The sequence below is a fragment of the Thalassophryne amazonica genome, chromosome 2 (assembly GCF_902500255.1).
Source record: "Thalassophryne amazonica chromosome 2, fThaAma1.1, whole genome shotgun sequence".
NCBI classification, from domain to species: domain Eukaryota; kingdom Metazoa; phylum Chordata; class Actinopteri; order Batrachoidiformes; family Batrachoididae; genus Thalassophryne; species Thalassophryne amazonica.
In genome coordinates, this window is record NC_047104.1 from 154,447,896 (window position 1) to 154,462,873 (window position 14,978).

At 43.0% G+C, this 14,978-nt stretch overlaps 1 protein-coding gene across 1 annotated transcript; it reads left to right on the forward strand.

Annotated features, from left to right (window-relative positions):
• The first annotated feature begins 1,438 nt into the window (after nucleotides 1-1,438).
• On the forward strand, nucleotides 1,439-13,501 carry LOC117500947 (gastrula zinc finger protein XlCGF52.1-like). Its single transcript, XM_034159748.1, has 2 exons — nucleotides 1,439-1,581; nucleotides 12,182-13,501. The coding sequence occupies exon 2, from the start codon at nucleotides 12,184-12,186 to the stop codon at nucleotides 13,492-13,494; it is 1,311 nt and encodes a 436-aa protein (XP_034015639.1). The 5' UTR covers nucleotides 1,439-1,581; nucleotides 12,182-12,183; the 3' UTR covers nucleotides 13,495-13,501.
• The last annotated feature ends 1,477 nt before the right edge of the window (nucleotides 13,502-14,978 follow it).

The following is a 14,978-nucleotide window of genomic DNA, read 5'->3' on the forward strand; positions in this document are numbered from 1 at the left end:
GCTGTCTGCCATCTGCCCTGAACAGTGTGAACCGGGATTCATCCGTGAAGAGAACAACTCTCCAACGTGCCAAACGCCAGCGAATGTGAGCATTTGCCCACTCAAGTCGGTTACGATGACGAACTGGAGTCAGGTCGAGACCCCGATGAGGACAACGAGCATGCAGATGAGCTTCCCTGAAACGGTTTCTGACAGTTTGTGCAGAAATTCTTTGGTTATGCAAACCGATTGTTTCAGCAGCTGTCCGAGTGGCTGGTCTCAGACGATCTTGGAGGTGAACATGCTGGATGTGGAGGTCCTGGGCTGGTGTGGTTACACGTGGTCTGCAGTTGTGAGGCTGGTTGGATGTACTGCCAAATTCTCTGAAACGCCTTTGGAGACGGCTTATGGTAGAGAAATGAACATTCAATACACGAGCAACAGCTCTGGTTGACATTCCTGCTGTCAGCATGCCAATTGCACGCTCCCTTAAATCTTGCGACATCTGTGGCATTGTGCTGTGTGATAAAACTGCACCTTTCAGAGTGGCCTTTTATTGTGGGCAGTCTAAGGCACACCTGTGCACTAATCATGGTGTCTAATCAGCATCTTGATATGGCACACCTGTGAGGTGGGATGGATTATCTCAGCAAAGGAGAAGTGCTCACTATCACAGATTTAGACTGGTTTGTGAACAATATTTGAGGGAAATGGTGATATTGTGTATGTGGAAAAAGTTTTAGATCTTTGAGTTCATCTCATACGAAATGGGAGCAAAACCAAAAGTGTTGCGTTTATATTTTTGTTGAGTGTATTATTAGGCTATGTGTTTTTGAATTCTGCAATAAACAGGCATGCCATTCACATCTTCATGCCTGCTGAGCATTAGCATAAATGCACGGTACATGTGGTGGCCTGGATCATTACAGTTCCTTACTAAATAACCTTTTTGCATTCTTAAAACGGCTACCTATCCCCGAGTCCGACAATGTAACTGGCACCCTCCTGTACGGAGCCCCCGGTGTGTAGTCATACTTGTCAGCCTTGTAGTGCTGTCACTCACTACAGATATGCTTTATGGATTTTTTTTGTCAAAAAGTCCAACATTAATTTGTTTACTGTAGATGTGATTCATTGTTCAGCACGTTCAAGAAGGGCAGAGAAAATTAGGATGATTGTGAAATAAGCAGTGAAGTATCTGGGTGTTGGGGAAACGGTGAAAGGTGCACTGAGGTCGCCTCGGCTGCAGGTGTCGTGTTGTTTCTTTTTTATCGCCTCCTTTGTTTTTCAGCCGGCTGTCTCGCGCCGTGTTCAACTAGGTGGCGGTAATGCGCCAATTGGTTTGCCAACCGCCAATTAATCAGAGGCGAAGAAGAAAGTGATGACGAAGAAGGAGGAGGAGAAGAAGAAGAAGTAGCAGCAGTAGCAGCAGCAGCAAGAGACGGGTCAGTTTAGTCACCAATAATAAAGCCTTCATGGTTAAGAAGTGAGCGTAGTAACCTTGTTACATACGGTGTTGTGAGCCGTTCGCTCGGTGGTTCGGTGAGAGGAACAAGGCGCCGCCTTGTTTCCGTTTGGGTCAGAGTGAGCTGCTGTGTGACGGTCAGTTATACTTTGTTTCACTTTGTGCATCTTTATTGTCTTGGGTTTTGTTTTTCTGTGGTGGCGAGGTGAATTTTTACAAAGTGTATTTTACAAATGTAATTTGGCACCTACGCGTTAACATCTACGTGTCGCTGTCGTGCAGCCCGACGGCCACACGAACCCGTAAGTGGTCATTATGTATAATAAAAGCACACATCACGTTTTACCAAAATTGCAGCAACTTTAACCCTCTGGGGTCCGAGGGCATTTTTTGGACAGTTCACTGGCCTGGCATAAATGTTTTATTATTGCTGTTAACAGCTCTTTCTGCATCCCACAATCAAGTTTTATGTTTCTTTTTTTTTTTTTCAGGACAACCTGTGCTTTCAGAATATATGTTTTTGTTGTGTTTTATAAGCGTAATAAAGGTTTACAATTAAAAATAGGCATGGAAAAAATAAAGCAAAAAATAATTTTCCACACACATTTATTCAAAACACACAGCAAACTATAATAAACAACTGTTTTGACACGTTATGAAGGTAATTTGAGGTCTTGTGTGAAAGACTGTACAACAAAAAGGTTCAAACAATAAACACAAATGCACATTTTGAACAATATATACAAAATGGTCTATGCGTTTTGTTGTCCATTGATATGGTAAACAGTGCTTTATGCAGAGAAAGCAACAGAGTTATCCAGTAACATTCACATGCAAACTAGTGGAGCAATCCTGATAGTTACACACTCTTTGTTTGAGCACGTGAGATTGTCATCACAGGCTCTCCTTCTTCTCCTGCTTTCACTGATCACTGTGCGTAATGGTGCAGGGCGCACTGAGTATGTACTAATAGTACGTACTCATTGGAGCACCCAGGGGGCTATTCAAGCGGGCCAACTAGTAACACATCACTCCTGAAAACGATCTTTGGTTTTTCACGTGAGGTAAATCTGCCCTACGATTAGATTTTGGAAGACCATGTGATGGTGAACCAATTCCGATTGGACACTCACATTGCACACGTCATCACCCAGCTTCTATGAGGAGTACAAAGATGGCCCATGGCTGGCTCGAAAGTCCACGGAGTTAACTTTTCAGCAAAAAAAAAAGTTTCTATCTCATATCATTCAAAAATTATTTATAATTTAGTAAAGCTTGGTCTTAGCCGTCGTATCCAACGGCATCGACCCCAGAGGTTTAACTTCTGACCCCTGTACAAACAAAAAGTTGACCTTTATCACCATTCTTGCTGTTTTTATCCCATAACTCCATTTCAGTCACAGATAGTCCAAACTATACCGTTTTGGAATCATTATGATCAATGTGGTGTAGTTTTCAGTTTGATTGGAGCATTTTTAAATTTTGACCCTGTGTAATTCTTCAATTGACCCCTACATGGCTGCCTATTGAAAATTCAAGTGACCAGTCAGTTTTTTTCAAAAGAGTAATGTCTAAGGAGTATTTGTGCCAAATTTGGTGCTTGTATCACCATTTGAAGGATTGCTTCAATTATCTGCTGCACTACTACAGCAAGGAGGCGTTCAAGTCCTGCTGTGGTGCTGTGAACCTTTTCCAGCTGTTCATGGAAAATAATCTTGGAGAGGTCTTTTCAGAGACTGTTGCTCTCCTAAAGGTCCTCATCACCAGACCCATGACCACTGCAGAAGCTGAGAGGTGCTTCTCCACCTTGAAAAGAATGAAGATGTTTCTCAGAAATACCATGAACCAGGACAGGCTGAATGCACTGGCTGTGCTGTCAACAGAAAAACTGGTGACAGAGATGATAGACTTTAATCAGAGGGTCATTGAGAAATTTGCAGTCCAGAAAGAAAGGAGGGCAAAATTTCTGTTCAAATACTGTCACTGAATGGTGGTGTGCAGCAATAAAGTAGGTTGTTGTGATTTTGATTTGTCTTTAGTTTGTTTTCTTGTTGCCCCCATATGAAGTGTTTTTTATTTTGTTTCCTCCAAATGTACCCCCCCCCCCCCCCCCCCTTAAAATTTTTAGCACCAGCTGCCACTGGTGGTAGGATAATTATAGCATCAGAATATAGAAGAACTGGTGACTAGCAAATATGTCAATACTTTAACACAACACATCTTCACTGTCTTCATCAATGCAGCTATTTTCATCCTCATTCTGGGAATCAAGAATCAGTCTCGATGCTTGTGCAGCTGTAAATCGTGCTATTCTAGGTCTGTTGGCCATGCTTCCCTGCAAAATGGTAAAATATGATTAGAGCTGGCAAATTGCAATATCATCTGAAGCTATAATGTTGAAAGTCTCATAGATCTTCCCGTGGTCATAAGTGACCCCCGCACAAGTTTGGACTAGATTTCCACATGGATCAGCCGATCCTTGCAAAATTCAGTGAACAGTTGCAGGGCAAATACATTAAGAAAATCGTGGTAGGAAAGTTTTTCTGATTAAAATTAGAAAAATTGTGCAAAAAATATATGTCACAGGGTCATAAATTACCCCACTCAGTTGCTTGAGGGTTAAATTGTTTTAAGGCTGTTAATTAATGATCATTAAGCCAAACAGAGCCTGAAGTCAAAGCACAAATTCCAACATTTGACATTTAACAGTGACAGATATTAAAGCAAATTAACTTTAGTTTGAAAAGTATTTAACATGCATCTTACCTGCATGTGTGGCAGAGCAGCAGGAAACATTAACGTAGGAGAACAACAAAATCTGTGCTGTGGATGTGCTGAAATGTTACTTTTCCATTTGTCCTTCATGAGCCGTGACACTTTTTCTCTGGCCCAGCCACAAACAAGCTAGTTACACACATCCAAGTTTTTGTAGTTTTTCAAGTCCTCTGAGAGGTCCAGGTGAAAATAATAAATAATTCACGATGTCCATGTACATAACATCAGGCAGTGAATTCTCACTCTCCGACCAGCAGATGACGGGATTTCACACAATCTTCATCACCAATCAACTGTCTTCATCTCATAGCGTGATTGTCCATCATAGCTGCTGAGTCTATCTCTATATCTCACGGCTGTCTCGCAAAGTTTTTTTTTACGTTTTTAGCAAACTTTCCCTATCGGAGAGAGCAGAATATATGCATCTAGCTATTGTTTACTCACCAGTGGTGCAACATCGACAAAATGGCTGGGATACCAAAAATTCTGACGTCAGTGAAAACACTGTATAAATAAGTCATAACACTTTTTTTTTTTTTTTTTATCAGTCTGTTAAAAGCATAGGAGGGCTGACAAAAGGAAACATTTTTATGCTGAGAACCTTTACAGTTCTGGCTACCGGTGACAGTAAAATTGGATTGTTTAAAAACTGCAAAACACTGATGCAGAAAAGGAAATGTTATTTTACAACCTGCACATGATCGTTGCCTGCTTCCCTTAAAAGTTCAGCAATCCTGAGATGAGTTTCACACCTACATTATAGAAAAAAGAAAAAGTTTGAGTAACAAAATGTGATGCAAAATTTGGCAAAATTGCACCAGATTGCACAAAATTTCATGTAATTTCCAAAGTTTTGTAGGGGAGGTCCCCCAGACCCCTACTAGATGCTACGGCACATAATGTCATGAACAAAATTTTCACACACCCCCACCCCCACTTCAAGGGCCACTCACATCACTATACGTGGCACAGCTAAGAAATTTTCCTCCTCTTTGTAGTCTAAACAGTAAATTCAGTCTTGTAGGGAGGAGGAACCTATTGGTAAGAATGCAAGCACATAATCCCCAGGGCTAAATTATGGCTATGCCATCTTTCTGTCTATGCTTGCACAATTTAGCTATCCAGCAAGCCTAACATCAGTCATGCTGAAGGATGCCAAAAAGAACTGACAGCATGCTTGATTTTCAACCTTTTATTCTTAATCTGACTTCCTTTTTGCAAACAGTTTTGTGGCAGAAATGTACAATTTTAGACAGCATTAAGTGAGCCATAGAGATAGTCTTCTTCACATGTGAACCAGGAAATAAATAAACTTGAGAGATTACCTCATGAATTGTCTGCACTGACCTGCAGGTGGTGCTATAATACTGTAAATATTTTCTGCTACTAGTCGAGAACTGTAGAAAGTTTTGAGCATGAACAAAAATATATTCATGGTCTATTAAGACAGACTCCTTGTCTGGTATAATAACTAAACTACACCCATGAACATAATAACCCTAACCCTAACCCTAAACATACTCAGTTTGATCAGGATTTTCACAAGAAAGCAGCAAATGTGTTCAGAAACTGTTGTAGTGTACATACTTTACAGATGTTGAATTTCTTTTGCTTCCACAGTTGTCACTGGAATTTGGGGCTCACATTTTCAATTCCAAGTGTGTCCCAGGACTTGTGGCCAAAACTTCTAATGAAAACCCTGCTTCCTCTTGCTTCCTTATTCATGCCGGCTTGCACACTGTGTACACTGCTCCTAGAAACACCTGCCACATGACCAAAGCAACTGAGCAAGTGGTGGTTAAAACCAGCCTGACAGCTCAGATATCCCAGGAGTACACTGCTGAGCAGTACATCTGAGTCAAATGCCAGTATAACAGAAATAGAGTTTATTCACCCACCACATTCTTCTTCATTGGTTTGACAGGCACCACTTCAGCTCCACCCACATCCTCCAAAATCTAATCTGTGCTCATATCTGTGTTATTGTTCAGACTGCACACTCTTTCCCAAAATGTTAGTTACCTTAAACACCTGTTCTGTCTCTGCAAATACCCAACAGTGCCCCACACTGCAATACTTTGGCTTACTTGAAATCCCCAGCTTACTGGGCAATGTGCCTCAAATGACATTCCATCCTCAATCATAAATCATTCTTTGCGCTTTCCTTCAAACTTTGGTTACAAAACAGCCTCACTGTTGCTGTCACTCAACATCCTGCTGATACCCTATAAAGACCCCAGTTTCAGTTTAGTACCGTTTTACTTAGTGTCCCAGTCACTCAAATCTTCACTAAATCCCCATCTACTAGCCATATTACACTCTGTATCCATACTGCCACTTACTTCTACCATTTTCCCACCTTACCCCAGCTTGAGTTGGGCATAGCCGATTCTTCTTTTCATGCTGAAGCAGAAATGATGATCCAGGTGCCTTCACTTAGTCCAGCTGTCCTGCCAACTCCTAGAAATGTACACTGACACTCACTGCACTATTCCATGTTTTCTAATTCAATGCTGTGTCATGGTGCCTATCAGAAGGGTTTCAAAAGAATATCTATACTCTCCTTTAAGTACTGTGACCTTCAGTTAGCTACTTCAACCTTGCCAGTTGCTATCTACATTGTCTATTGGCATCTCTCCAGTGGATTCAAACCATCTACATTATAATGACCAAGTGGCGTGTGTGTGTGTGTGTTTTAAAAAAAAGAGCTGATATTTGCCGTTTGGTATATTTTTGTATTTTGGATCAAGGATGAACACTGTGAAAACAGACAGTTGATAGGGCTAATATTTCCTATTTTTAAACTCTGACTAGAGTGAAATGATGGTTCTTGGTCCAGTGAGACATTGGCATCAATTTGACCAGCTAATGCTTAAATGGAAATGGTAAATGGACTGCATTTATATAGCGCTTTTCCATCTGCATCAGACGCTCAAAGCGCTTTACAATTATGCCTCACATTCACCCCAATGTCAGGGTGCTGCCATACAAGGTGCTCACTACACACCGGGAGCAATAGGGCATTAAAGGCCTTGCCCAAGGGCCCTTAGTGATTTTTCCAGTCAGGCGGGGATTTGAACCCATGATCGTCTGGACTCAAGCCCAACACCTTAACCACTAGACCATCACCTCCCCTAGGCTTACGTGTCATACATCACACTGACAAAGTGAGGAACCTTGGGCTAATTTTTGATCCCACGTTGTCCTTTGACCTCCACATTAGAGACATTACGAGGACTGCTTACTTCCATCTACGAAATATAAGAACGATTCATCCCATCCTGTTTATGGCTGATGCTGAGACCCTGATTCATGCATTTATCTCTTCTAGATTGGACTACTGCAATGTTCTATTTTCTGGTTTACTGCAGTCCAGCATTAGGGCTCTCCAGTTGGTTCAGAATGCTGTTGCCAGACTTTTGACAGGAAGCAGAAAGTTTGACCACATTACACCCATTTTGGCATCTCTTCACTGGCTTCCTCTCCCTGTGAGACCAGATTTTAAGGTTCTGCTACTAACCTATAAAATTGTTCACGGACTGTCACCTCCCTACTTACCTGACTTAATTAAACCCTACGTACCGGCGCAGGCTGTGCATTTTCAGGGTGCAGGACTACTTTGTGTCCCTAGGGTGAATAAAAAGTCTGCGGGTCATAGAGCTTTCTCTTATCATGCACCTGCTTTGTGGAATGATCTCCCTGCATCAATAAAACAGTCGGATTCTGTAGAGACTTTCAGCTCCAGACTTAAGAAGCACTTATTTTCACTTTCGTATGGTTAGCATACTGGCATACTATGTTACTATGCTTTTTACCCTTTTAGTTTCATTTTATTAGGACACGGAGCAGGCCATGGCCTCAACTTTATCTAAAGTGTGGGTCTATTAGTGAAGTTTTGAGCTAGTGGCCGGCGATCAGAGAGAGCAGATTGTGTCCCCTGTAGATCGTTTGGCTCGGTATGCAAACTGGAAGGGGTCCGTTGTGGTGGGAGGGGGGTAGTGGATTTGATGTGTGCCATGACAAAGCCATGATGTTGGTGGATTGAATCATTTCTTAGGGCCCCTTCACACATAACATGATTGAAGCCAACTGGCGCACGAAGGAGGAATTGCATGCCACTTGTGAAAAATCAGCCACTTTAAATGCTTCGTACCGCTGTCGCCACAACCATTTGTGTACACCAGCGGCTGAAAGACGAGTGCCCATTTGACCCCTCTCTTGGCAGATGTCGGCCAAATTCCAGGTGGCACACATGAACATACAACACTGCTCTCTGGGCACTTAGAAAAGGCACTCTACTCTCACGCTTCAGGCATGAAAGTAGAGTGCAGATGACCACATTTGAGCTGTCTGTGCAGCATGAGTATGCGTTACCAAGCAAAACACATGGATGTGACTGTGCTGAACTCCCCTCCCCACACACACACACACACACACACACACACACAAATGGCTTGTAGAGTGTGTTGTTGCTGTGCCCCCCCCCCCCCCACCCAACACACGCACACACCATGACTCCAACATTGTCAGCTGTGGCTGAGGGTCCGGTTGCTGGAACAGTTGACCGCTGTGTACTGCAACCTAGCTGGTGAACACGCAATGCACATGTGTGGGCAGGTGCTAATGCCCTCATGACGTGCTGATAATTGTGCACAGACACGATCGCATGAGGAGGGGCCAGCGTCTTTGTTTTTGTGCCAATATTTGCTCATTTTGAAAAACAAAAACATTTTGAAAAACAAAATACAAAGCTTCAACAATTAGTGTCCTCAGTTCCCAAATGCTTATTGAATGTTGTTAGAAGGAAAGGTGATGGAACACAGTGGTAAACATACCACTGTCCCAACCTTTTTGAAACCTGTTGCATGCCTCCAATTCAAAATGAGCAAATATTTCCACAAAAATTATCAGTTTGAACATTAAATATCTTGTCTTTGTGGTGTATTCAACTGAATATAGGTTGAAGAGGATTTGCAAATCATTGTATTCTGTTTTTATTTATATTTCACACAAGTTGGGACACATTTCGGAGTATTCGGCCTTCTTGGAGTCCCTGAATGGAGTCCTGTATGGGGATCTGGTGGGGGACTCCATTGTTCTGCTGGGGGACTTCAACGCACACGTGGGCAATGACAGAGACACCTGGAGAGGTGTGATTTGGAGGAATGACTTCCCTGATCTAAACCCGAATGGTTGTTTGTTATTGGACTTCTGTGCTATTCACAGACTGTCCATAACAAACACCATGTTCGAACATAAGGATGCTCATAAGTGTACCAGACCACCCTAGGCTGAAGATTGATGATCGATTTTGTGATCGTATCATCTGATTTGAGGCCACATGTTCTGGACATTCGGTTGAAGAAAGGGGCAGAGCTGTCAACTGATCACCATCTGGTGGTGAGTTGGATCAGAGGGTGGGGAGGACTTTGGACAGACCTGGTAAGCCCACATGGATAGTGCAGGTGAACTGGGAATGTCTGGAGAAGCCCACTGTCCAACAGATCCTTAACTCACACCTCTGGCAGAGCTTCTCTAGCATCCCTGTGGAGGTTGGGAGCATTGAACCAGAATGGGCAATGTTCAAAGCTTCCATTGCTGAAGCTGCAGCGAGGAGCTGTGGCCTGAAGGTCTTAGGTCCCTCAAGGGGCAGCAACCCTCGAACACCGTGGTGTTCAGGGAAGCCATCCGACTGAAAAAGGAGTCCTTCCAGGATATGTTATCTTGGAGGACTCCAGAGGCAGTTGCAAGGTACAGACAGGCCCGAAGGGCAGCAGCCTCTGCTGTGGGGGAGGCAAAACAGCGGGTGTGGAAGGAGTTCGGAGCAAACATGGAGAAGGACTTTCGGTGGGCACCAAGGTGCTTCTGGTGGACCGTGAGGCACCTCAGGAGGGGAAAACGGGGAACCATCCAAGCTGTCTACAGTAAGGATGGGACTCTGTTGACCTCAACTGAGGATGTAATCCAGCACTGGAAGGAACACTTTGAGGAACTCCTGCATCAGACTGGAGCACCGTCTATAGTAGGGGCAGAGCTGGAAGCTGATGGAGGATTTTTTTCAATTTCCCTGGTGGAAGTCACTGAGGTAGTCAACAACTCTGCAGTGGCAAGGCCCCGGGGGTTGATGAGATCCGTCCAGAAATGCTGAAGGCTCTGAGTGTGGAGGGATTGTCTTGGATGAGATGTCTCTTCAACATTGCGTTGAGGTCTGGGACAGTGCCTAAGGAGTGGCAAACTGGGGTGGTGGTCCCCATATTTAAAAAGGGGGACCAGAGAGTGTGTGCCAAAAAGTCTGCTGTTTACTTTGTAAACGGTGAACAGTTTGTACAGTTTGGAAACAGTTCCAATGAAAACTATTATACTATAACTATATGTGGAAATGAGTGACGCCCCCTCCTCTCTCTCTCTCTCTCTCTCTCTCTCTCTCTCTCTCTTTCTCGCTCCTTCCCCCGTGCTCACATAGTCTTTTACTTTTTCTTTTTTGAGCAAACTTGGAGCTTTTTGGAAATGCAAAGCCTTTAAACTGTTAAATAAACCATTAACTTCTAAATGTAACAACAGCTACGGACACAGCAGGAACTCTGGATTATTTAAAGAAGGATTATAATGGGGTTTTTTTCCTTTCAATCAGGTGAACAGAGACGCTATTTTCAGCTGTGCTCTGCTTCACTCTGAGCTGCCGTTACACAGCACTGTGGCCTCACAGAGTGCTAAAGTTGCTGACTGGTGGTCTCTTTTTAAAAAATGTAGGCATTAAGCCAGAACTTTGCAATCAGTGAGTCACTCCATGCAGCACTGCAAAAAAAAAAAAACAAACAAAAAAAAAACTGTCATATCGGTGTATCAGCCAGGATAAATGGGCAATACAGACATCCGCAAAGATACAGAATATCTGCGCCGATAATTGGCCTGGCCGATAATTGGTCTGTCTCTACCATGGAGGCTGAGTAGTGTAATGCCACTGTAATTGGCACACACTCTCTGGTCCCCTTTTTTAAATATCAGGACCACCACCCCAGTTTGCCACTCCAGCACTGTCCCAGACCTCCACACAATGTTGAAGAGAGTCTCAGCCAAGAAGATCCTGCCACACCCAGAGCCTTGAGCATTTCTGGAATGATCTGAACTCCTGGGGCTTTGCCACTGCGGAGTTGCTTGACTTCCTCAGTGACTTCTACCAGGGAAATTGATGATGATCCCCCATCAGCTTCCAGCTCTGCCCCTACTATAGAGGGTGCTCCAGTCTGAAGCAGGAGTTCCTCAAAGTGTTCCTTCCAGCGTTTGATTACCTCCTCATTTGAGGTCAACGAAGTCCCATCCTTACCATAGATAGCTTGGATGGTTCCCCCTTTTCCTCTCCTGAGGTGCCTCACAGTGCACCACCAGCCCCTTGGTGCCGACCAAAAGTCCTTCTCCATGGTTACTCCGAACTCCTTCCACACTTGCTGCTTTGCCTCCCTTACAGCAGAGGCTGCTTCCCTTCGGGACTGTCAGTAACTCACAACTGCCTCTGCAGTCCTCTGAGATAACATATCCCAGAAGGACTAGTCCTTCAGTTGGACGGGATTCCTGACCATCGGTGTCCACCACAGTGTTCGAGGGTTGCCACCCCTTAAGGCACTGAAGATCAACAGGCCACTGCTCCCCGCTGCACCTTCAGCAATGGAATCTTTGAACATTGCCCATTCTGGTTCAATGCCCCCCAACCTCCACAGGGATGCCAGAAAAGCTGCGCAGGAGTAATGGTTTTAAGGAATAGCTTTGATGGCTGAGCTCTTCAACTGTCAAACATGTACATTTGATTGATTTTAATGTGCTCATACGTTCTGCACACAAGTGCATTTTGGACAAAGAAGTATCAAATTGGTACTGAGAAGGATCTGGTTTCAAGACCAAAAACAGCTAACTTGTTTGGGACATCTCTTTTATTTTAATGATATCAGTTTTCTTACTGTATTGCAGATATGCAGCATCTACCAGTCAAAAACGGAGACATTCTTCCTGACCAGCAAGACTGGAATCCCAACGTACACCAAGAGGACTCAAAGCATCCAGATGTGAAGGAGGAACAGGAGAAACAGCAGCTTCACCAGGTGGAGGAAGCTGGTATTATCAAGTTTCCTATCACTGTTGTCATTGTGAAAAGTGAAAATGAGGAAAAACCAGAAATATCACAACTTCATCAAAACCCAACTGTTGAAAGCAAAGAGGCAAAGCATCGAGCCAGCAGCTCAACTGAATGCAGCACACTGAAAACAGAAGCTGATGGAGAAGACTGTGGAGGATCGCAAGCAGTCACCAACTCTGCTTCATGTAATCATTTCCAACCAGATACGGGTGGCAAGAGTACAAACTGTTCTGAAGCTGAGACTGATGACAGCTATGAATGGAAGCAGAACATGGAAACTCCAAGTTCGATATGTCACCAAAACTATACAGTGTCTGCAAGTAATCAATGTAATATTACCAAGACCCAGTGTAAGAGCTCTGAATGTGGAAAATCATTTGGCCACATGAACTTTTTGAAACGGCACAAGAGAATTAGATCAAGTGAGAAGCCATTTAATTGCCCTGATTGTAGTAAAAGATTTGGACAAAAGAGCCATCTGAGGAATCACATAAGAATTCATACAGGAGAGAAACCATTTGTTTGCTCAGAGTGTGGTGAAAGATTTAGAGAAATGGGAAATCTAAATAAACACATGAAAGTTCATAAAGGAGAGAAGCCATTTCGCTGTTCTGAGTGTGATAGAAGATTTGGACACAAAGGTACTCTGAACAAACACATGAGAATCCATACGGGAGAGAAACCATTTTGTTGCTATAACTGCAGTAAAAGATTTAGAGAAATGGGCACTCTGAATAAACATATGAGGATTCATACAGGAGAGAAACCATTTGGGTGTTCTGAATGTGGTAAAAGCTTTAGACAAAGGGGTAATCTGAACAAACACATGAGAATTCACACGGGACAGAAACCATTTGGCTGCTCTGAATGTGATAAAAGATTTAGAGGAATAAATGATCTGACAAAACATGTAAGAATTCATACAGGAGATAAACCATTTAGCTGTTCTCAGTGTGGTGAAAGATTTAGACAAAAGAGCCATTTAAATTCCCACATAGGAATTCATACAGGAGATAAATCATTTAGCTGTTCTAACTGTGGTGACACATTCAGACGAAGAGACAGTTTGAACCGACACATGAGAGTTCATGCTGTAAAGAGAACATTTGGATTTTCGGAGTGTAACACGACCAGTCGTTGTCTCTAATGTGGCCAACAATGTGATCAATCAATCAATCAATCAATTTTTTTTATATAGCGCCAAATCACAACAAACAGTTGCCCCAAGGCGCTTTATATTGTAAGGCAAGGCCATACAATAATTATGTAAAACCCCAACGGTCAAAACGACCCCCTGTGAGCAAGCACTTGGCTACAGTGGGAAGGAAAAACTCCCTTTTAACAGGAAGAAACCTCCAGCAGAACCAGGCTCAGGGAGGGGCAGTCTTCTGCTGGGACTGGTTGGGGCTGAGGGAGAGAACCAGGAAAAAGACATGCTGTGGAGGGGAGCAGAGATCGATCACTAATGATTAAATGCAGAGTGGTGCATACAGAGCAAAAAGAGAAAGAAACAGTGCATCATGGGAACCCCCCAGCAGTCTACGTCTATAGCAGCATAACTAAGGGATGGTTCAGGGTCACCTGATCCAGCCCTAACTATAAGCTTTAGCAAAAAGGAAAGTTTTAAGCCTAATCTTAAAAGTAGAGAGGGTGTCTGTCTCCCTGATCTGAATTGGGAGCTGGTTCCACAGGAGAGGAGCCTGAAAGCTGAAGGCTCTGCCTCCCATTCTACTCTTACAAACCCTAGGAACTACAAGTAAGCCTGCAGTCTGAGAGCGAAGCGCTCTATTGGGGTGATATGGTACTACGAGGTCCCTAAGATAAGATGGGACCTGATTATTCAAAACCTTATAAGTAAGAAGAAGAATTTTAAATTCTATTCTAGAATTAACAGGAAGCCAATGAAGAGAGGCCAATATAGGTGAGATATGCTCTCTCCTTCTAGTCCCCGTCAGTACTCTAGCTGCAGCATTTTGAATTAACTGAAGGCTTTTTAGGGAACTTTTAGGACAACCTGATAATAATGAATTACAATAGTCCAGCCTAGAGGAAATAAATGCATGAATTAGTTTTTCAGCATCACTTTGAGACAAGACCTTTCTGATTTTAGAGATATTGCGTAAATGCAAAAAAGCAGTCCTACATATTTGTTTAATATGCGCTTTGAATGACATATCCTGATCAAAAATGACTCCAAGATTTCTCACAGTATTACTAGAGGTCAGGGTAATGCCATCCAGAGTAAGGATCTGGTTAGACACCATGTTTCTAAGATTTGTGGGGCCAAGTACAATAACTTCAGTTTTATCTGAGTTTAAAAGCAGGAAATTAGAGGTCATCCATGTCTTTATGTCTGTAAGACAATCCTGCAGTTTAGCTAATTGGTGTGTGTCCTCTGGCTTCATGGATAGATAAAGCTGGGTATCATCTGCGTAACAATGAAAATTTAAGCAATACCGTCTAATAATACTGCCTAAGGGAAGCATATATAAAGTGAATAAAATTGGTCCTAGCACAGAACCTTGTGGAACTCCATAATTAACTTTAGTCTGTGAAGAAGATTCCCCATTTACATGAACCAATTGTAATCTATTAGACAAATATGATTCAAACCACCGCAGCGCAGTGCCT

What these genes read in the sequence shown, in the direction of transcription:
- LOC117500947 (XM_034159748.1), top strand. Translation starts at nt 12,184, where the DNA reads ATGCAGCATCTACCAGTCAAAAACGGAGACATTCTTCCTGACCAGCAA.